General features: G+C 40.7%; 2 protein-coding genes across 20 annotated transcripts in view; one reads left to right on the top strand and one right to left on the bottom strand.

The window, feature by feature from the left end:
- Positions 1-922: 922 nt before the first annotated feature.
- Positions 923-4447, bottom strand: ptpmt1 (protein tyrosine phosphatase mitochondrial 1). 3 transcript variants are annotated; one of them, XM_038990631.1, is made up of 4 exons: positions 4083-4447; positions 2312-2392; positions 1743-1934; positions 923-1607 (listed from the first exon to the last, which is right to left on the bottom strand). In XM_038990631.1, exons 1-4 carry the CDS (start codon positions 4083-4085, stop codon positions 1476-1478), a joined length of 408 nt encoding a protein of 135 aa, XP_038846559.1. In that variant the 5' UTR covers positions 4086-4447; the 3' UTR covers positions 923-1475. The 3 variants fall into 3 exon arrangements, with proteins under 3 accessions (XP_038846559.1, XP_038846567.1, XP_038846550.1); XM_038990639.1 differs by lacking the exon at positions 4083-4447 and adding an exon at positions 3960-3982; XM_038990622.1 differs by lacking the exon at positions 4083-4447 and adding an exon at positions 2525-2807.
- LOC120045581 (CUGBP Elav-like family member 1) overlaps positions 4293-23731 on the top strand; it is a 62579-nt gene continuing 43140 nt past the window's right edge. For 13 of the 17 annotated variants that reach the window (XM_038990612.1, XM_038990544.1, XM_038990500.1 and 10 more), the window contains exons 1-2: positions 4293-4465; positions 5993-6037. The gene's annotated coding sequence lies outside the window, so the exon portion shown is untranslated. The remainder of the gene's footprint in view (positions 4466-5992; positions 6038-23731) is intronic. The other 4 variants (XM_038990587.1, XM_038990577.1, XM_038990569.1 and 1 more) reach the window with 1 other exon arrangement.

Raw genomic sequence — 23731 nt, 5'->3', positions numbered from 1 at the left:
GTTATTGCATACGCCCATTTTAGAGTAGGCATTCCCTAACAGAAAAATGCAGATGATTGCTAGAACGCGCCGATATGATCTCGCTAGCTCGTGCTTGGCTCTGCTTTCCTTGCTATTTCTGCCCACTATGGGTCTTGGCTTAGTTATATATCTTTGTTAAAAGTTTTTGCATCACCCCATCTACTGTGATGAAGTAGAACCAACGGTTGATGGATCTTTGTTTTACCATTTACTTTTAATGCAAATTTCAGACAGGTAATTTAACACTGGATAGATCTCATCAAGAGATAACTTTTGCTGTACTATTTTTAATCCAGAATGTATCTTGGCCTAGCCTAGTTGCCAGTCTCTGTTCAGGTACATTCAACTCCTTGTGGAATGTTAAGAGACATATCTAGGGCTGGCGTGGTCTGCAGTTGTGGCCAGTTAGATGTACTGCCAAATTCTCTAAAATGTTAGCTTATGGTAATTTAATGTTAATTTATCTATCTTGTAATAGCTCTGATGGACATTCCTGCAGTCAGCATGCCAATTGCATGCTCCCTTAACTTGAGACATCTGTGGCATTGTGTTGTGACAAAACTGCACATTTTAGAGTGGCCTTTTACTGTCCCCAGCACCAGGTGCACCTGTGTAATGATCAGGCTGTTTAGTCAGCTTCTTGATATGCCACACCTGTCAGGTGGATGGATTATCTTGTCAAAGGAGAAATGCTCACCAACAGGAATGTAAACCAATTTATGCACACAATTTTATAGAAATAAGCTTTTTGTGCATATGGAACATTTCTGGGATCTTTCATTTCAGCTCATGAAAAAAGTTGCATTTTATATTTTTGTTCAGCATAATTATATACTTTCCTGTGGATATTGTCTCACAATCCTACTGCCAAAAGGACCAACTGCACAGACAACCGCTAAAGTATGTTAACATGTCACTTTATTCAACATTCTGGTCTGTAGAGGTTGTGAGTAAACTTTCCTGATTCAAACGCTCATTTCAACATGGGCTTTCCAGACAATTAGGCCCCCTGTTCACTCCGGTTATGTTTCAATGGATTAAGTATCAATAGCTATCCTTCTATAATGTCATTCTTTTCCAATATGTTTTTACAACCCATATAGAATACTATCAAACAATCAGTGAAATTAGTAACAATCAAAATACCACACATTTTCTTAAAATAGAAATTGTAAAAATTCTGTAAAAACATGCGTTTAAATACACCCCCTTCACCCACCTCAGTACTTTGATGGGGACAGCAATTTATTATACCCCATGTTCTGATGAGCTGATGACACTTGAATTATACAACATTTGAGAATTATACAATACACTTGATCCAGTTGAGTAACAACTATGTAAAAGAATGAGCTCAAGGTCAAAAATCCCTTCAAGCAGCATATTGTTTGTCTTGACAAAGCTAATTTTACAGTTTCTGTAGAAGTGCAATAAGTATGCTGGCAACCTCCCTCTTAAATGGAACCCCCGCCACAGACTTGCTGATGGTACCGCCGAAGCATCTCCAGCTGTGAAGAACGAATTATTACATGTGGTCGGACAGAGGCCAACATCTGACATGCTTCTTCTGGACTCCAGCAGTGTATCTGTAAACAGACCAACAAACTGATGTACAAGTTAGGTAGATACAACTAATTCAGTACTAGTGATGATCAGGATAGCCAGCAGTGGCAATCGATGGATAGCAAAGACTGGTTTGCTGGCCAAAGCCACCGACTCACCCGTATGATGTATGCAGCAGCTAGTGTGGCACTGCGGCAGCGTCCAGCCTTACAGTGGACATACACACTGGAGCCCTTTTCCCGGTGACTGAGTGCGAACTCCACTCCTCTGTGCAGGTTCTCTAGACTGGGCACACCGGTCAGGTCCACTGTGCTGAGTCGCAGCTGCTCCACCCCCTCGGCTTTCCACTCCTGTTTCAGAACAAACAAAGCTGTTTCTAATACAAATTCACATTTGCTATTATAAAACTCACAACAAACAATGTTTGACATGCAGGACATTCCCCGAACCTTGCCTACTAGAGCACCACGAAGCTACTGTTTTAAAAATTTGAGGTTCTGTATTTATTTGTGGCAATTAAACTACTGTACCAATGGATAGAGAAGGGCCAACCCACCTAGACAGGCTTTTGTTCAAACTCTGCTCTACCACACCTGAATCAGTTTATCAAGGTTCTGATGATGAGCAGCCAAGTAGGTAGACTATGGAGCAGGACTGAAATAATATTCCACACCTCTCTCCAAGAGGACGGCCATTGATTTTCATAGGAAGTAAATCATCAGCTCACCTCAGCTGAGTTGCAGAAGTATTTTGTTTCATATTCCTCGTTCATGGTTATTACCCCCCTGACATTTTCTGTCTGCACCAGCTGGAAGTAGAAAATAATGTTGATGGCAATGTTTTTTTCCATTAGAAAATCAGTAGCTCGTGCATGCCAGCTACAAGTAGAAGACTGGACTGGAGTTCACAAAACAAAAATGTATTAGCTAGCTAACGTTACCTCATTAGTCATTGATTTGAAAGGCAGGGCTCCTAGAATGACAGTCTGATCAACGCGATTGAACCACCGTCTTGATGACACTTTTTCCATGACAACATTATACGCTAATGTGGGATAAAACAGTACCCTTGCTAACGCCCCAGACATGTTCACACTACAGCGTAGTCAGCACCTCTAATGTTAAAGCAAATTCCAAATCCGAGATACATGCATGGCCCACCACAAACCAACAATATCTAAATTAATGGTACGAAAACGTGTTGTTCTAGAGGTACTATTCAACCTAACAGGCTACTTCGCCTTGTGGCCCGGAGGACTTATTACACAAAGTAGATTGTTAGGTTGAAGAAAAATAACCAGATACGTTAATATATTTGCCATAGGTTCGTTTCGAGAGTTTATATCTACAGGCCATCAGACTGCTGAACACTTGAACTGACCACCTGCTCTGATTCACCGCACGTTAGCACACATCACAACTGCTGCTACCAGACTCTTATTATACCTTTGTCCCCAATACACGTGTAAATATTGTACTATAAATTGTGCCTTCCTGTATTATACTTATGCTAAAATGTTTATTCTATTCTACTGCCATTTACTTTGTTCGTATTCTTTTTTTTTTTTTTTATATATTTTGTATTGTTTCATTGTTGAGAAGGAACCTGTAAGTAAGCATTTCGTAATGGACGATGTATGCATATCCTCTAATAAAACTTGAAACACATACCCAGTATCTGTGCTTTAGAGAAGTCAGCGATGAGTGTCTCGTCTCTAACATGAAGCTCCGATTCAAACTGCAATTAGACAGCTCTGCAAGCGTTATGTAAAAATACGTTCGGTATTCACCAAATGTGGGATTTCAATGAGCAACTATCTAAATTTACCCCCGTGACGGCCGGTATGTACTTAAAATAAAGGATTAAAAAAAAAGTTTTACATGCAACAGGGAAAAAAAACACTATTCGGCACCTACATTGTATTGAGCTGTTGTAGACTTCCGACCTGTGCATGGCAGTAAGGTTAGTGCTATCCGGGATCATTGGGATGTGAGTGAATAGGCATTCTTTCGATTGCGTGTACATTTGTATTTAGACCTTTATTTGAATATCGGCTACAATGGGACTAAATTAAGACAGTTGCTCAGCGAAACTCCATATTTTGTGAGTTACAAACGTATTTCGACATAACGATTGCAAGGTGTCTAGTTTGCCTTGGAGAGGAGACATGTCATACTCATCATCAACTTCTCTAAATGCAGATACTGGGGAAGGATCAGCAAGCTGTCAAAACCTGAGAACTATCAGCTGAGAAACATGAAGATCTGTGTAATGCTTGTTTCAGACGTTGTTTTTACAACAGACTTCTCAGAATTCGTTTCACATGTTGCTCAAAATGTAGTTTTTCCCTTGCACCTGGCGAAGAGGCAACTTACATCAAAATGCACTGATCAACATATATTGAATGGCAACGCAATAACTTTGCAGGTGACAATCGAGCTATAAAATAACAGAATGACTACATAACATCCTCCCATGAGAAAGGATATAGAACTTACCATATTTTGAAAGAGGGGACACTTGATATTCTAAATGGGTCTAAAGGCGCCCCGAAAACGCAAGAAAAATTGTTAAATATAACGCACATTTAGAAAAAGCTTACAAAAAATATTTAGCTAACGTTGTTTGGTCCAACATTCACTTCAATTAAAAAAACAACCTCGACGGTCACACCCCCAATCCCCTGTTTCCGAGAGTTTGATGGTAAATGCAGGAAAGACCGCCATTTTGCAAGATAGAGGTACAAGTCTAAAAGTGAGCAGGAGAAGAAAATAATCGAAACAATTAATAAGCAACCAAACATACACTTAGCAAATATTGATAACACACTGTGTTGGCTAGACACGTAGGTAGTCGCATTTAAAGTTAAGACATCACACAGGTAAGTAGGGTAAAAGTAAAATGATTCGCCAGCTAATTTATCTAGCTGTCAAATGTGTTATCCAATGCTAGATAGCGGCGCACATTTGGCTTGTTTATGGTTCAGTCAGCTGGCTCAGCAAATAGGGTCACAAACAACATGCGTCATTAAACTGCTTTCCAGAAAGCTAGCTACTTGTTTGCTAAATGGAACCATTCTTACCAACAACAAAAACATACAAACTGCTAACTAATTCTCCCAAATACGCATGATTCTTCTTTTGATAATGTTTGCATTTAGCTAACAGAAGACTGAAATAGCCCGTCAGTGTGCTTATCAACACGCTAACGTTACTAGTACCACCGAGCCTGGTTCTAAACAGATAACTGTTAGCCTCTATGAGTTGGCTAGCTAGCAACAACACTTGCTGTTTCACAGAACAGCTACCGTTAGCTGCCAAATCTGGTAATGTATTGGATTTGATGCTCAATACACTAGAAACAAACAAGCAAAGCATCTATTTATTTCTACTCGCGTAACGTTAGAACAAAAATTGCGAAATAAATAGTCTGGCTGGCCTTTTTCACAATTTCTAAATGTTGAATCGAGACGATATCTGTTGAACATTACCAATTTTTACAACCCTTGCATCAATCAATAGAATAGTTAGCTAGTAACGTTCGTAAACTAACTGAGGTTTGAGGTCAGTCTACTTCTCTCGAACGTCTGTTCTCAGGCCACATACGAGTGAGTTGCAACAGTGGCAGTTCAAAAACAGCGGTTGAGGCTTGTTCTTCAAGGGCAACTATTTAAGTTGCCAGTATACAGTAATTATTGTTAGATACCACGACAAACCAAACCAAAAATTATTCTGACTGGTGTCTTCATAAAAGTGTGACTTCGATGGATCTCTGCAGTGCACCGGCAAGTCACACGCCTACAGTTCGCTGTATCCATATACAATGTAACCTCTTTTCAAATCTAGCGTTTTCATACAGAAGAATGTAACAGTCAAATGCAACTGTTATGTGTCTAGAGAATATCTGATGGATGATAACTGGTTCTCTACAAGTTCGTTTGAAGTAATGACTAATTTTATGAGATGGAGTTTAATTGAACAGACCAGTGGTCATAACCTCACATGACATACATTTTTTCATTATGCATACAAGATGCAGCATAAGCAATGTTTTGAAGTATTGACACATTTACAGAAACTTATTGCATACAAATAATCCAGTCATGTCACTGTCTGGTGCATTGCAATTTGACCTATAGCACTGGTAATGTGCTGCACTGGGTGGTGGTGGTATGCATGACAAGTTGAAGATGGCTTGTGTTAGTTATTCAATGCAGTTGAGTTGTCATGGAACCATGGAGTCCTCCAAACTGGAGAACTTGACTATTTATGTTAGCAGGTTTAGATCTCAGAAGCAGATCAGCAGCCCTGACTCTTGTTTTATTGCTTAAAATGCAAATGTGAGAATCAGTGGCTGTTAAATGTCAATCACACAGATTTGGTCATTATATGTATCTATTTGTTAACAGGATAAAGGGGGAAGAACCATTACCTACTTGACAAGCAAACCCAGGGTAAGTCATCAGGCTAGGCATTCTCAGCCACTCTTCTCTCTGACTAGAATCTACTGCTTAGAGGTAGACTACATCCTCAAAGTCATTTTAAGTAATGGTCTCAGCTGGCTTAAAATGGTATTCAGAGAGCTGTAGTAGTAGTAGCCTGTTGGGTCACTGAAACAATATGGCTATTTCAATGCCTTGATGCAGGGCAAGTAGGCTATTTAAGTCATGGCCAGAGATTAATTTTCATCACATGGGCAGAAAAAGCACAAGATGTTCTAAAAATGATTACCATCGTAGCCTTCTTATGGCTGAATTGAAATGTTTCTAACAGAAGAAATATAAAAAGCAAATGCATGAGAGCACTTTGGAGATTATGGGGACATTGTCAGACCAAAGGTGAGGACACAACAGTTCACCTGACAAAAGAATGAATCCAAACATTACTTTTTTAATTGGATTACTGTACTTTTACTGTTACTGTACTTTTCACAGCATTTGCCAGTAATGAAATCTGAAAGTACTCTGGATACATTCAGTAACAAATTAAGAATATTCATTGAAATGTTGGTAGGTACAACAAGAACAAACAATTAAGCTCTCCTAGCTTTGCGATTGAGGAACTGAAGCATGCACTCTTGTAGTTTATTGTTTGGAGCCCAGCCCATCACAAAATAACTGTTGTTTATGCAATCCAAAAATGTTCTATTATAAATCCCAATCTGGGTCAGGTGGGCATCATTTGAAAGCTTATTCTATTGCCAAAATGTTTTGCTAAGTTATAAAATACGATCTTAGTGTTAGGCTTTCACAAGGAACTTCAGACAAACAGATTGTAATTTTGGTGCATATATAATTGCGTCATGAGTGCATTCAAGTGCTTGTAAGTAACTATGAATCAAAATGGCACGCACATACTCCATTATTTCATAATAATGCTTTGCATCCCCCCAATGGTCCAAATGTGGAATCCGTACCCTCATATTCTGAGCTAGTCATTCAAAAAGTATGGTCCACAGATTTAAGTGAATCTGAACAACCCTTTAACTGGAACAGAATATGGAAAAATATGACCTTGGTGTCCCGTAATCCGAACCATCAATTTATACATTTAAAGTTTGTTCAGACTGTATTTAACACCATGAAAAGTTTTATGATGCAATTTGCCCTAACTTCCAACTGTTCACTGTGTCCCCTAAATCAGGTAGGCACATTCCTTCATATGATGTAGGAGTGCCGTGCAGTTAAATGCTTCTGGGACGAAGTGCATGAATGTACATTTTAAATGTGTTGCATCTTCTGTGTTACTTAATGATGACAGCTCCTTGAATCTCTCAATCAGAGACAATTATTGCTGGCAGGCAACACTGCCGCAAAAAAAGATGTTGGCTCTTAGATTGGAAATAGCCAACTCTCTCAAATCGCCAGTGAACACAGTTAGAAATTGTAACATTAGAATTATCGACGGTGAGAATGAATGGTGCTAGTCAAGGAACAATTGAGGTCTGGATAAATATACTTGACTCTGTAAAGAATAATCTCAAGTAAAGCCTAACACATACATACAAACAAAATATACACTCAGTGGCCAGTTTATTAGGTACACATTCACGGTACTGCAAACCAACCTGTGTTGCTATGCGGGGTGGGAAGAGGTGGAAAACATGGTTTCGGTGGGGGGGGGGGGGGGGGGGGGTGGTCTCCTTTCTTTATTATTACAAAATCCTGTTATCAAAAAATTGCTCTGTATGTATTCGTACTTTGTATTTTTTTTGCATTAGTGTGTGTTCTGCGGCCAATTCTTTTGGGTCGCTTATATCCCAGCCTTATAGTTAACGTACCTGCATTATGTTGCACAATAAGACTGGCATACAAACAACAACAAAATAATTGGCCGCAGAACACGCACTTGAATACACTCTTTTTTTCGTTTTACATTTTGCACTATCACTTAAGTTAAACTTATTGACTTATTGTTGATTTAATTAGTATAATGATTTTTTTTTTTTTTGCATTGAGGTCTTGTGTTTACTAGTTGCAGAGGTGTTGTGCCTGTTGTTATTTGGGAGGTAACTAGCCAGCAACATAGGTGAAGTTGGACAGTTTCCATATGTGTCACACTAATATGGATTTTACACACTTGTGCTTATGTTGTTTTAATAAATGCTTTGTTCCTATAACTGTGATGTCCACATTTATAACGGTAATGATGATAACATAAATTATAACAATAGCCTAGAGTGTCGTTTTAAAAAATGGTTGTGTATGAGGCCTTAGATTTAGCCTCTGGGTGCTTTATTTCCTTTTATTGCATCATGATTTGTCAACATGCTTTTAGATGCCATTTTGAAAGAAAGACACACAGATGTTGTGGAATACTATGGAGTAATTCAATGATTGAGTGAGGGGAGATGACTCCTGTTGGCTGAATTTTCACATAGGTGTGACAGACTCCTCCTTGTATTATTATTTTTTTAACCTTTATTTAATTAGGCAAGTCAGTTAAGAACAAATTCTTATTTTCAATGTTATGTTATTCTTTAACGCAGACCCCAAAGCGAATCGGGGAGGAAAATAGGTCTATTCCTATAGGACAAATCATGCTTGAAAGTAGATGGTCATTCTCCCCTGTCCTCAGTGATGCTATCCAGTGATTCTCTCCTGTGATTATCTCCTGTGATTATCTCCACAGAACAAAGGGACAGGATCTAGTTTTATAACCCAGCCCTAGCCTGTGGTTGACCAATTAGAAGTCCTTGCAGTACAACTGGGCCAATGGCCAAATAACAAGTATACAATTTCAGGCTCTCTGTATAGATCCTCCCATGTCTCTGACCCATTGATAAATAATTCCCTTTTACAGAAAAAACACTATTTCCATTGATTGTTAATTCTATTGACTTCTTGACCTCTCGTACTCTGTCTCTGCGTTGTGTAATTATCTTCGAAATATTCTTATAAGTACATATTATATCTATGAGGGGTCAGGGTTAAAACTGGACTCGGCAAGGAGAGGAATTTTACTATGATGCAGAAGAGGGAAGGGAATACAGGGCTTTCTACTAACATTTTCCCCAGGTGGCATTAGCGCCACTAACTTTTTCAGTTGGTGGTACCAGCCCATGATTTGGTCGCGTCAACAACAAAAAAAGCTTGGACACGCAATAGAAAAAATAAGTAATCACTTATAAAGTAATTCACAGCGTTTATTAAGAGGTGTAATATACTGCTAAGATGGTATTCAAGAAATACGTTTTTATCTAACACGTCCATGCAGGAATGCAATATATTTTAAAGTGCAACCTGATGCAGTGATTGTCATGACTTTTGGTTTGACAGTTAGGCTGTTGTTTTACTGTTAAAATAGGGATCCAGAATCTTCAGAATTTTATTTTGTTCAATAAAGAAGAATTTTCCCAACATCTTCAGATTCCAGTCTGCGCGGGAATTAGGGCTGACCCTAATTCTTCGACTGCCGATTGTTTGGTCGATAGGCTGTTGATCGACCAAGCTTTTTTTTAGTTTAGCAGTGCATTCGGGAAATATTCAGACTCCTTGACTTTTTCCACATTGTTATGTTACAGCCTTATTCTAAAATAGATTAAATTGTTTCCCCCCTCATTAATCTACACACACTACCCCATAATGACAAAGCAAAAATAGGTTTTAGACATTTTTGCAAATTAAAAAAAATAACTGTTATCACATTTACGTAAGTATTCAGACCCTTTACTCAGTACTTTGTTGAATCACCTTTGGCAGTGATTACACCCTTGAGTCTTCTTGGGAATGACGCTACAAGCTTGATGCACCCATATTTGGGGAGGTTTGTCAGGTTGGATGGGGAGCGTCGCTGCACAAGTATTTTCAGGTCTCCCCAGAGATGTTAGATCGGCTTCAAGTCCGGCCTCTGGCTGGGCCTTTTCAAGGACATTCAGAGACTTGTCCCGAAGGCACTCTTGCATTGTCTTGGCTGTGTTATGAGGGTTTTTGTCCTGTTGGAAGATTAACCTTGCCCCAGTTAGGGCTGTTACAGTGACCATATTACTACCACACCGGTGGTCACGAGTCATGACGGCAGTAAAATTCCACGTGACCGTTTAGTCACGGTAATTAGACGTCTCCAAGCTCTGATGCTGCTGATGGTCATTGGTAGCTTTCCAAACTTGCTAACTACCTGGTATTCAGCACTCCATTGTCCCTCTAATCACTCTGACATCAATGCAAATGTCATCAAAAGTCTAATCAAATACTTAATGAGAGCATGAGCTCATGTTGCGCAACATTTCTATAGGCTATGCAATTGCGTGAGAAAACCGAGTGATGGTTTCTATTAAAAAGAGGATCCCATCAGCTTTCTCTAGGCAAGGCCTACTATTTATTTCTCAACTTTCCTAATATGAAGCATATTGCTTCTCTTTACAACAGGAGTTTAGCTTACCTGGCTGCCATGAAAATTAACCACCGGAAAAGCGTCCTCCATTAACTATTTAAGTGCATAGATGACATGTATTTTTCCCCCCGCTACTCCTGTTTTGAAACCGGTGCATGATAATGGTCCGTTCTAAATCAAAACAAATTCCCCACATTATTTAGTATATGTAAAGACAACATTAAATCAAGAATGGTGTGATGGGTGACAATATTAGCCTATCACTTGTGAATGATGCCCATCTTAAGGCAAGTAACAGCAGATACTTATTTGGTTGACTTTTTCAAATCATAGTCACACACCTCATGTAGCTTAGCCCATAGGCCTATATGTATTGATAAGGTTTGTATCACAACTAAAGTGGCCAAATACATTTGTAAAATGAAGCACATTAATAAGCTTTACAATGGCTGTAGAGCTTAACTGGCGTACTATACACAAGTTTGGGAAAGTTCATTTTCACCATTAAAATGCATCTTTAGAATAAAAGCTTTACATGTATAATTGCATTTGTGGTCACTTTTGAGCAAATCGTTTTCCTGTTAATGGAAGATTCACGCTTACTGCCGTGTCTGCATTATCAACATTTTAAGCTGAATGTTGTCATCTTTTGCTTCAGGCTCATTGCTTAAAACTGTTTTTTTGATGCTCGTGGTTGTATTCATTTTGGATCTATCGCATCCCACAACTGTCCCAGACTATGTTTGGAATATTTATTTCTCGCACGGAATAGAATAGGTCAACTTTTGTACTATGGGGGATAGTAGATTGACAGTCTAGTGCTTTTTCTGTTCGTTAGGCCTACTCATCTTGTTGGCTGACAAAAAGTAAATGTGGACAGTACTTCAGATAGAGTTGAAGTTTACATACACTTAGATTGGGGTCATTAAAACTAGTTTTTCAACCACTCCACAAATTTCTTGTTAACAAACTATAGTTTTGGCAAGTCGGTTAGGACATTTCCTTTGTGCATGAGTAATTTTTCCAACAACTGTTTACAGACAGATTATTTAATTTATAATTCACTGTATCACAATTCCAGTGGGTCAGAATTTGGCTGTGGCTTTTTTAAATAGCTTGGAAAATTCCAGAAAATGGTGTCATGGCTTTAGAAGCTTCTGATAGGCTAATTTACATCATTGGAGTCAATTGGAGGTGTACCTGTGGATGTATTTCAAGGCCTACCTTCAAACTCAGTGCCTCTTTGCTTGACATCATGGAAAAATCAAAAGAAATCAGCCAAGACGTCAGAATAGAAATTGTAGACCTCCACAAGTCTGGTTCATCCTTGGGAGCAATTTCCAAATGCCTGAAGGTACCATGTTCATCTGTACAAACAATAGTACTCTAGTATTAACACCATGGGACCTCACAGCCGTGATACCGCTCAGGAAGGAGACGCGTTCTTTCTCCTAGAGATGAACAGACTTTGGTGCGAAAAGTGCAAATCAATCCCAGAACAACAGCAAAGGACCTTGTGAAGATGCTGGAGGAAATGGGTACAAAAGTATCTATATCCACAGTTAAACCAGTCCTGTATCGACATAACCTGAAAGGCCACTCAGCAAGGAAGAAGCCACTGCTCCAAAACCGCTGTAAAAAAGCCAGACTACGGTTTGCAACTGCACATGGAGACAAAGATCATACTTTTTGGAGAAATGTCCTCTGGTCTGTTGAAACAAAAATAGAACTGTTTGGCCATAATGACCATTGTTATGTTTGGAGGAAAAAGGGGGCGGCTTGCAAGTGAAGAACACCATCCCAACCGTGAAGCACGGGGGTGGCAGCATCATGTTGTGGGGTTGCTTTGCTGCAGGAGGGACTGGTGCACTTCACAAAATACATGGCATCATGAGGATGGAAAATTGTGGATATATTGAAGCAACATCTGAAGACATCAGTCAGGAAGTTAAAGCTTGGTCACAAATGGGTCTTCCAAATGGACAATGACCCCCAAGCGAAATTCCAAAGTTGTGGCAAAATGGCTAAAGGACAACAAAGTCAAGGTATTGGATTGGCCATCACAAAGCCCTGACCTCAATCCCATACACCAGCTCTGTCAGGAGGAATGGGCCGACATTCACCCAACTTATTGTGGAAGGCTACCCGAAACGTTTGACCCAACAATTTAAAGGCAATGCTACGAAATACTAATTGAGTGTATGTAAACTTCTGACCCACTGGGAATGTGATGAAAGAAATATAAGCTGAAATGAATCATTCTATAAACTATTATTCTGACATTTCACGTTCTTTAAAATAAAGTGGTGATCCTAGCTGACCTAAGACAGGGAGTTTTTACTAGGATTAAGTGTTAGGAATTGTGAAAAACTGAGTTTAAATGTATTTGGGTAAGGTGTATGTAAATTTACGACTTCAATATGCGCCTCGGAATTCGATAAGAACGCGAGCTGTTTTGTTCCCGATGTGTCTGTCTTCACTTGTAGCCTGTGAGAAAGACCAGATCACATGATGGAGAGCCATGTGAGTGAGAGGTCCTTTGGCACACAGCCAGGAGAAGAGAATGTTTCCTTTTTATTTTCACCCAAATGCACAATGGCCACTGGCAGCAAAAGGCATGTTTTTTTTTTGTGTGTGGGCATTACAGCCATACAAATGGGATGCAGCCGGGAAATTTGAAGCATTATCAAGTGCTTGTCAAATTGTGAATGAGAGACTGAAGTGTGGACAGCCTGCGCAAAAAATGAGCAAAACTCATGCCTTTCGTGCAACTTTTTTCAAGTCATCATTAGTCGCATTATGCAGCCTTAGAATGTATTAAAAATCAGAACATATAGCCCAACATTTGTTGCCCAACATTTGTTTCACAACTAAAGTTATATAAATAACTTAAACATATAGGAGTACCTGTTTCATTGCTCTCCGCTCAACACAGAATAGCCGCATGTGCACACTCCCTCAAATCGTTTGGAGAAAATAGCCTTTCTATTTTATTCAGCTGTGTTCTTCATACTATAAAATAATGCCATGGAATTCTAAGCAAATCTTGTCTGCTAAATGAACTAGTGTAGCCCACAGCCATATGGCATAGCCATATCAGGGCCTAACATAAGGACAATTCAGATTATGCTATTCTGTTCTTCTGAAATAGACTACATTTTCTTCATATCGTGTTTCTTTAGACCTGTCAAATCAATAATGGTTTTATTGTGATGGTATATGCCATATTACATGAATTTATTGAACTTTTTAAATTGGCTTGTAGGAAGCCAGTAGATGGTAAATGTGTTTATGGTAATTAACGATCAATTACTGTGAAACCGGCAGTTATTTGCTTGACAATCACCGGCTGACAAAATTTCATGACTGCCCTAGCCCCAGTCGAAGGTCCTGAGCGCTCTGGAGCAGGTTTTCATCAAGGATCTCTTTGTACAGCATGATGCTGCCACCACCATGCTTCACCGTAGGGATGGTATCTGCCAGGTAATGAGCGAGGCCAGGTTTCCTCCAGACGTGACGCTTGGCATTCAGGCCAAAGAGTTAAATCTTGGTTTCATCAGACCAGATGATCTTGTTTCTAATGGCCTTAGAGTCATTTAGATGCCTTTTGGCAAACTCCAAGCAGGAAGTCATGTGCCTTTTACTGAGGAATGGCTTCTGTCTTGGCACTCTGCCATAAAAGCCTGATTGGGGGAGTGCTGCATAGATGGTCGTCCTTCTGGAAGGTTCTCCCATCTCCACAGAGGAACTCTACACAGTGGCCTCCATCATTCTTAAATGGAAGAACTTTGGAACAACCAAGACTCTTCCTAGAGCTGGCCGCCCGGCCAGACTGAGCAATTGGGGGGAAAGGGCCTTGGTCAGGGAGGTGACTAAGAACCCGATGGTTACTCTGACAGAGCTCCGGAGTTCCTCTGTGGAAATGAGAGAAACTTCCAAAAGGATAACAATCTCTGCAGCACTCCACCAATCAGGCCTTTGTTCAGAAAACCATGATGTTTTAATAATCTTTCAAATTATTAGGACGTCTAAACAGCTTAAATCGGCATATTTGTTCTGTGCATGGGCAAACACCGGTAGCACAAGACGCCATCTTATGCGCGAGTGAAGTGAGTTCAGAAAAATAGTATGCATCTTAGAAATAGTTTTCGCATGCAGACTTTGTCGAAAAAGAACATGGTCGCTGTGGTAAGTCCCATCAGGTAACCTGATTTCAGATGTGTCCATGTAAACAGGATTTTTAGGGAAATTGTTCGTCTTGCAAAGTATGTAAACATTTTAAATGAACTATTATATTAATCTGATTATCCACAATAATCATATTATTGTGTGCGTTTAACTGTACTCACTGAGGGGTTTCACAGCTTGTAATGACCTTTCAATGCATTATTGCGACAAATTTCATTTTTGTTTATTCATGACAGACTTGTCAGCGGTGTTTCTTGTCCCAAGAATTTGTGTATCTTGTAACTAGGGTTGGAATATTCAGAGGTGGAAACTTTCCATGGGAATATATGGGAATTAACGGAAATATATGCTAATTTATATTAATACCATTTAAATGTTTTTTTTTTTGCATTGGATATAAACTCAGCAAAAAAGAAACATCCCCTTTTCAGGACCCTGTCTTTCAAAGATAATTCGTAAAAATCAAAATAACTTCACAGATCTTCATTGTAAAGGGTTTAAACACTGTTTCCCATGCTTGTTCAATGAACCATAAACAATTAATTTACATGCACCTGTGGAACGGTCATAAAGACACTAACAGCTTGCAGACGGTAGGCAATTAAGGTCACAGTTATGAAAATTTAGGACACTAAAGAGGCCTTTCTACTGACTCTGAAAAACACCAAAAGAAAGATGCCCAGGGTCCCTGCTCATTCATCTGCGTGAATGTGCCTTAGGCATGAGGACTGCAGATGTGCCCAGGGCAATACATTCCAATGTCTGTACTGTGAGACGCCTAAGACAGCGCTACAGGGACACAGGACAGACAGCTGATCGTCCTCGCAGTGGCAGACCACGTGTAACAACACCTGCACAGGATCAGCATATCTGAACATCACACCTGCAGGACAGGTAGAGGATGGCAACAACAACTGCCCGAGTTACACCAGGAACGCACAATCCCTCCATCAGTGCTCAGACTGTCCGCAATAGGCGGAGAGAGGTTGGACTGAGGGCTTGTAGGTCTGTTGTAAGGCAGGTCCTCCCCAGACATCACCGTCAACAACATCGCCTATGGGCACAAACCCACCGTCGCTGGACCAGACAGGACTGGCAAAAAGTGCTCTTCACTGACGAGTCGCGGTTTTGTCTCACTAGGGGTGATGGGCAGATTCGCGTTTATCATCGAAGGAATGAGCGTTACACCGAGGCCTGTACACTGGAGCGGGATCGATTTGGAGGTGGAGAGTGTCGTGGAAATTTCCTGTATTACCAAATCATGAGAGCGCAAACCACACACAAGTCAGAGTTATCATAAAGTCCATCTTTAATTATATGAGCTTCATCACAACCCTGTGACTCTCAGATCAATTCAGTGTCTATAAATGAATTCTCTGAGTGCTTACATATTGGCAACTGAGATCCTTTATAGCAAAGACACACATAGCCAGACAGCATTGGCTATAAATTATCGTTCAGTTTGGTCTCCTAAACTAAGTTCTTATCTTGTTCTTGGTACCACTTAGAACCAAAAACATTACCTCATCCAATGGCATATATCAAATACACCCCCTCCTGGACAAGATCAGAAAAGACAGTGAGCCTCTTAGGTCATATACTAAATCAAGATAAGGGCAACCTCAGAGGGGACATGTAAATAGTTAGACACATTCCCATAAGAAGACAGGCCTGACCTCTCCCCTCTCTGGGGCCCAATGTGACTAAGCCCTAGCAGAGAAGGGATAACTGCAAACAGTATTATCCAAAAGAAGACATTCTAATGACAAATATCTCACATAAGTATTATTATATAAATACAACATCTTATTTATCAATGTTACCTAACTAATTCTGATTCTGCTACTACAAGAGTCCGTCATGGTCTGGGGCGGTGTGTCACAGCATCATCGGACTGAGCTTGTTGTCATTGCAGGCAATCTCAACGCTGTGCATTACAGGGAAGACATCCTCCTCTCTCATGTGGTACCCTTCCTGGAGGCTCATCTTGACATGACCCTCCAGCATGACAATGCCACCAGCCATACTGCTCGTTCTGTGCGTGATTTCCTGCAAGACAGGAATGTCAGTGTTCTGCCATGGCCAGCGACGAGCCCGGGTCTCAATCCCATTGAGCACGTCTGGGACCTGTTGGATCAGAGGGTGAGGGCTAGGGCAATTCCCCCCAGAAATGTCTGGGAACTTGCAGGTGCCTTGGTGTAAGAGGGGAGTAACATCTCACAGCAAGAACTGGCAAGTCTGGTGCAGTGCATGAGGAGGAGATGCACTGCAGTACATAATGCAGCTGGTGGCCACACCAGATACTGACTGTTACTTTTGATTCCCCCCCACTATGTTCAGGGACACATTATTCAATTTCTGTAAGTCACATGTCTGTGGAACTTGTTCAGTTTGTCTCAGTTGTTGAATCTTGTTACGTTAATACAAATATTTACACATTAAGTTTGCTGAAAATAAACGCAGTTGACAGTGAGAGGATTTCTTTTTTTTTTTCTTTTTTCTTTTATTTACCTTATCATATGGAGACAAACAAACATTTTACCTTATGTAGACATAATTGCAAATGATTCAATCCTTCCAATAGAAATAATTTTTTTAACTATTTAGTTACTATTTTAACTTTTAATTAAATTAGTTGATTCTTCACATGATTTCACTGAACAACAAAAGGGAATATTGAATGATCCCCAATGATCCATCGCATCTCCCAAAAACATTTTAAACATACATCTGTAAAATGATGGTCTAGAAACTAAAGCTTTGGTTGTCTTCCTCTCAGGCTTCCATGTCTTCTCCCTGGACTTCCTGAATGTCCACTTCTTGAACATCAGACTGTGAGGCCTCATCTTCACTGTCACTTTCCAACCTTGTTGAGGATGGCTCGTTGTCAGGCTCAAAAAGCCTCAAATTTTCCCGGGTGGCCACCAATTTTCCGACCCTTGTGTTGGTCAGCCAGTTGCGTGCTTTGGTGTGTGTTCCCAAACAAGGACCAGTTGCGCTCTGAGGTGGCTGATGTTGGTGGGATTTGGAGGATGATGGAGGCAACAGGGTATAGCGCCTCAGATCCACAAAGTCCCTTCCACCAGGTGGCTGAGGAGATATGTTGGCACGACTGCCATATTGCATCTCCATCCCAAAGCCCTTGCTTGGAAGTGTACTTCGCCAGACTGCCAAGAACCATGCCCTCATCCAGGCCAATGTGGCGAGACACATTAGTGATGACACCATAGGCCTTATTGATCTCTGCACCAGACAGGATTCTTTTGCCAGCATACTTGGGGTCCAACATGTACACTGCGGCATGTATGGGCTTCAGGCAGAAGTCTTCACGCTTTTTTATGTATTTCAGAACTGCAGTTTCCTCTGCTTGGAGCAACAGTGAAGTGGGCAGAGCAGTACGGATTTCTTATCTTAAATCTGCATGCAGAGTCTGAACATCAGACAGGATGGCATTGTCTCCCTCAATCCGTGCACAGCTCAACTGCTATAGGTCTCAGGAGTTTCATGCTGCTTACCACTCTCTCCCAAAGTACATCATCCAGGAGGATCCTCTTGATGGGGCTGTCCATATCAGCCCAGCTGACTGATATGGCCATTTCTTGGAGAGACTCCTTCCCCTCCAGGAGACTGTCAAACATGATGACAACAACACCCCAACGGGTGATGCTGGGCAGTTTCAATGTGGTGCTCTTATTCTTCTCACTTTGCTTGGTGAGGTAGATTGCTGCTATAACTTGGTTACCCTTCACATACCTAACAATTTCCTTGGCTCTCTTGTAAAGTGTATCCATTGTTTTCAATGCATGAGCATCACAGCCAATGGGTGTGATGTGAGCTTAGGACTCCACCACTTTAGACCAAGCAGCCTTCATGTTTGCAGCATTGTCTGTCACCAGTGCAAATACCTTCTGTGGTCCAAGGTCATTGATAACTGCCTTCAGCTCATCTGCAATGTAGAGACCGGTGTGTCTGTTGTCCCTTGTGTCTGTGCTCTTGTAGAATACTGGTTGAAGAGTGGAGAAGTAGTTAATTATTCCTTGCCCGCGAATATTCGACCACCCATCAGAGATGATTGCAATACAGTCTGCTTTCTCTATGATTTGTTTGACCTTCACTTGAACTCTGTGGAACTCTACATCCAACAAATGAGTAGATAAAGCATGTCTGGTTGGAGGGGTGTTTGCTGGGCAAAGAACATTCAGAAATCTCTTCCGATACACATTGCCTGTGAGAATCAGCGGTGAACCAGTTGCGTACACAGCTCGAGCAAGATATTCATCAGCATTTCTCACACTACATTCCTCCATTGAGTCAAAACAAATCTGATTGCAGGAGGGCCATGAGCTGTTGCTATCAATAAGGTGTCTGGTTCATCAATTTCACCTCGAATAGAAATAGAGGGACATTTGTCAGAGGTTCCTTGTGAGCACTGAGGGAACTTTATGCACTTGGCCAGATGATTCTACATCTTTGTTGCATTCTTCACATATGATTTGGCACAGTATTTGCAAATGTACACAGCTTTTCCTTCTACGTTAGCTGCAGTGAAATGTCTCCACACATCAGATAGTGCCGTGTCATTTTCCTGTAAAGATTAGTAAAAAATGTGCACTCAGTTAGCAGGCTCATGCAAGCTCAAACCCACATGGTGGCAAAAAACTAACTAGCATTTTTACTAGTTAACAAAAAATCATGTTTGACATGTAAAATATATTCACTCCACCCAGTATTGTAATCAAAACTTACCAGAAAGCATGTAGTCCTTGGCTCAGACTGTGTAGTAGTGTGGGCTCAATAGCATTTCATTGGTGTGCAAGATCTTGAGAATCAGCTGTACATGTCATGGAAGAATGCACTGTGTATGCAGAGGGTTGCAATTCCATTGAATTGGGGATAGTTTAACCAAAATATGCCACTAGTCCTAGAATTGACATGTGTGTATCCAACAAAAAAGGTTCACTGTTATAAGCCAACTTTTAAAAAATGAATTTAAGCAAAATTCCACAAATTTCCGGCGCTTAAAACTTCTTTGGAGCAAGGTTTGCCGCTAGCGGCCCACCTCTACAACATCCGGTGAAATTGCAGAGCGCCAAATTCAAATGACACACAAATGGAAATAATAAACATTCATGAAAATACAAGTGTTGTACATCGGTTAAAAGATTAACTTCTTGTTAATCCAGCCGCTTTGTCAGATTTCAAAAAGACTTTACGGTGAAAGCATACCATGAGATTATCTGAGGACAGCGCCCCGCTTACAAAAGCATACAAACATTTTCCAACCAAGCAGAGGAGTCACGAAAGTCAGAAATAGCAATAAAATAAATCGCTTACCTTTGAAGATCTTCATCTGGTTGCAATCACAAGGGTCCCAGCTACATAAATCAAGTTTATTTTATATAGCCCTTCGTACATCAGCTAATATCTCGAAGTGCTGTACAGAAACCCAGCCTAAAACCCCAAACAGCAAGCAATGCAGGTGTAGAAGCACGGTGGCTAGGAAAAACTCCCTAGAAAGGCCAAAACCTAGGAAGAAACCTAGAGAGAAACCAGGCTATGAGGGGTGGCCAGTCCTCTTCTGGCTGTGCCGGGTGGAGATTATAACAGAACATGGCCAAGATGTTCAAAATGTTCATAAGTGACAAGCATGGTCAAATAATAATCAGGAATAAATGTCAGTTGGCTTTTCATAGCTGATCATTAAGAGTTGAAAACAGCAGGTCTGGGATAGGTAGGGGTTCCATAACCGCAGGCAGAACAGTTGAAACTGGAATAGCAGCAAGGCCAGGTGGACTGGGGACAGCAAGGAGTCATCATGCCCGGTAGTCCTGACGTATGGTCCTAGGGCTCAGGTCCTCCGAGAGAGAGAAAGAAAGAGAGAAGGAAAGTCTCAGACTAGGGTTTTCAATTTGTCAGAGCTAATGGTGGGAGCCTTCGGCGTCTCAGACCCCGTAACGGGAGGAGTAGAGACAAGAGAAGACTCGGCCTCAGACTCCGACTCGCTACTTAATGGGGAAAACCGGTTGACAGTTTCTGTCGGCTGAATGAGCGACACCAGTTGAGCATTCCTACAGCATTTCCCTCCAGAAGCCATGAGAAAGTTGTCCGGCTGCGGGGACTGTGCGGGGGGATTTATACTAACGTTACTATCTGTACTTACTGGTGGCACAGACGCTGTTTCATCCTTTCCTACACTGAAATTACCCTTGCCTAACGATTGCGTCTGAAGCTGGGCTTGCAGCACAGCTATCCTCGCCATAAGGCGATCGTTCTCCTGTATGAGTACAGCGACTGCAATTAGAAGACATCATGTTAATGTTACTACTTAGCTTCGGCTGTTGAAAGTGCTGACGAACCATGTCCAGATAAAGCGTCCGGAGTGAAAAAGTTGAATGAGGGAAAACAGTTGTGATGGAAAAACTAAAAATATAAACGGTAATTAAAAAGAAAAAAAAAACAAACAAAGTTGTCAGCTAGTAAAGTAAGGTTGGCAACAAAACGCACAGCAACACGTCTGCCAATAACACGTCTGCCAATACATAACAAATTGTCCTTTTGTTCGAAAAAGTCCTTTATATCCCAAAAACTCTGTTTGTTGGCGCGTTTTGTTCAGTAATCCACTCGCTCAAAGGCGGTCAAAACATGCAGGCGAATACATCCTAATAGTACCGGTAAAGTTCGTCGAAACATGTCAAACGATGTTTATAACTAATCCGCAGGGTGTCAATTATCTAAATAATCGATAATATTTCAACCGGACAATAGCGTATTCAATAGAAAGGAAAAAGAACGAAGAGCGCGCACACAGTCACACACGCAAACCAGTACTGTATGAATCCTTAGACCACTGACCAAAAGGTCTTATTCTTCGTCGTTTTTCAGAAATCATGCCGGAAACCATGTCTAAAGACTGTTGACATCTAGTGGAAGCCATAGGAACTGCAATCTGGGCCCTAACCCCTTTTTAAACTCAATAGGCTTTCAATGGAAAACCACTCACATCAAAAAACATCCCACTTCCTGGATGGATTTTCCTCGGGTTTTCCTGCCATATCAGTTTTGTTATACACAGACATTATTTTCACAGTTTTAGAAACTTCAGTGTTTTCTATCCAAATCTACCAATTATATGCATATCCTAGCTTCTGGGCCTGAGTAACAGGCAGTTTACTTTGAGCACGCTTGTCATCCAGACTTCAAAATACTTCCCCCTAGCCCAAAAAAGTTAACTTTCTGGAAAATGTTGGACCCTTTGCAACCCTAGTTGTAACCCTGCAAGACTGCCAACCTCCTTAGCAACTGTTTTATTAGTAGTGTCTATTCATGGCAACTCCCAGGTTCCTTGTTCGGTCGTCTGAATTTTCTGGACCCGTCCCCTAGTATCCCCGCCCCTGTCTATCTTTGGTATCCAGCTATACTACTCCCAGTAGAGCAGAAGATTACATTTTTTTGACGGCAGAGCCACTCTCAAACAAATGTATTACCCTCCATAATAGCCGTTTCCGTCTGGTTGCTGCCATTGCAGCCAAGGAGAGAGTGGTCTGCCATTAGTAATAAATATCTGCCTTTTTTGTGTCTTCTTTCAATGTAAGTATTTAGCAGGTGGCGAGCTACAAGACAAATGAGGTTTTAACAGAACTAAATGCATTTCTCTCTGAACTGCCTCTAGCCACCGGCCTTAACCATTTTAGTGTCTTGGTGGCTGTGGGTATGGTTTTACACTAGTGATCCAAAAAGTTGATCACCAGTGTAAAACCAACAACACAACATTAATCTTGTTTACAGATCAAAACCAATTCACCCCATGAAAATATCTATCCTGATTCTTAACTATTTTATCTGGACAATAGTGAGGGGGAAAAAATTACTGACATGTTTATTTTTCCGTTTTTTAAACCAACTAATTGACCGAGGTTGGTTCAGTACTTTGAATTCCATTTAGTTTAAGTTTTTTCTGAGCTCAATGCGCAGTTTCTCTAGAGATCAATCAGATCAAGCCCAAACTGTGCAATGCAGTAGGGGGTTGTACTTTCCAACAGGCCAATATTCTACATAGTTTAGCGCAGAAAACGTGGAAATTAACTACATTGACTCCATTCCACATATAATATCCAGCCTGTGTGGGCATGGAGACAGAGAGAAGAACGCACAATCAAGAGGGATAGAGGGCAGTTGCTTCGCGAGGTATGTCTACCTGAAAATGCAAAAACCAAATAAAATGTTATTTGTCACATGTGCCGAATATAACAGGTACCTTAACCAACAATGCATTTTTTTTTTTTTTTTAACAGTATTTTTATTGGAATTTCACAATTTTCACCCATATTAAAGAGATACAACAACAGAAACCAGGCAAAAAAAACAACAAAGAAAAACAGCACCCGCCTACACATACCTGCGCATACATATATATATACACATATACATATACATACACACACATACGCACACCATCCTCCTCCCCCCGCTTCTCCCACCCTATCCCCATCATTGCGTCTCTCAATACACACATTTTAAACAAACTTACAAACAGAAATTAAACAAAAAAGCTCGGTTTAAACTAAGAAGTTAGGTTCCACACATGGAATATAGTGTAATTCTGAATACATAGATCACCACCATTCTAAGAGAATCCTTGCAGCATAATAGCTGATACCTCAGGTTCTAGGTAATTTAGATAGGGTTCCCACACTTTGTAGAACTGATCTGTTTTAGAATGCAATGTACATGTCAGATATTCCAGAGGCACCCATTCAAAAAGTATCTTATGCCAATCTTTAATAGAAGGAACCTTATCACTAATCCACCGTAAAAGGATGTTTTTCCTTGCAGCAAAGGTAAGGATGTTGTAAAGCCTCCTCTTACTCACAGAAGTAACATGCCTACTAGGGAGACCTAACAGTAACGAAACTGGGTCCAATTCTAGATCAACCCCTAGGATCTTTTCAATTTCTTGCAGAACACCAGACCAGTATCGTTGTATTTTGGTACATGACCATAAACAATGTGTTAGGGTGCCTGTATCAGTTTTGCATTTAAGACACTGAGGAGAAGAGGAAGAGGGGCTAAAGGCATGTCTGCGATTTGGGGATATATGCAATCTGTGTATTATTCTTAATTGGATTGCT

The sequence above is a fragment of the Salvelinus namaycush genome, chromosome 1 (assembly GCF_016432855.1).
Source record: "Salvelinus namaycush isolate Seneca chromosome 1, SaNama_1.0, whole genome shotgun sequence".
In the NCBI taxonomy this organism is placed as follows: domain Eukaryota; kingdom Metazoa; phylum Chordata; class Actinopteri; order Salmoniformes; family Salmonidae; genus Salvelinus; species Salvelinus namaycush.
This window is presented reverse-complemented; position numbering and strand designations above follow the sequence as displayed.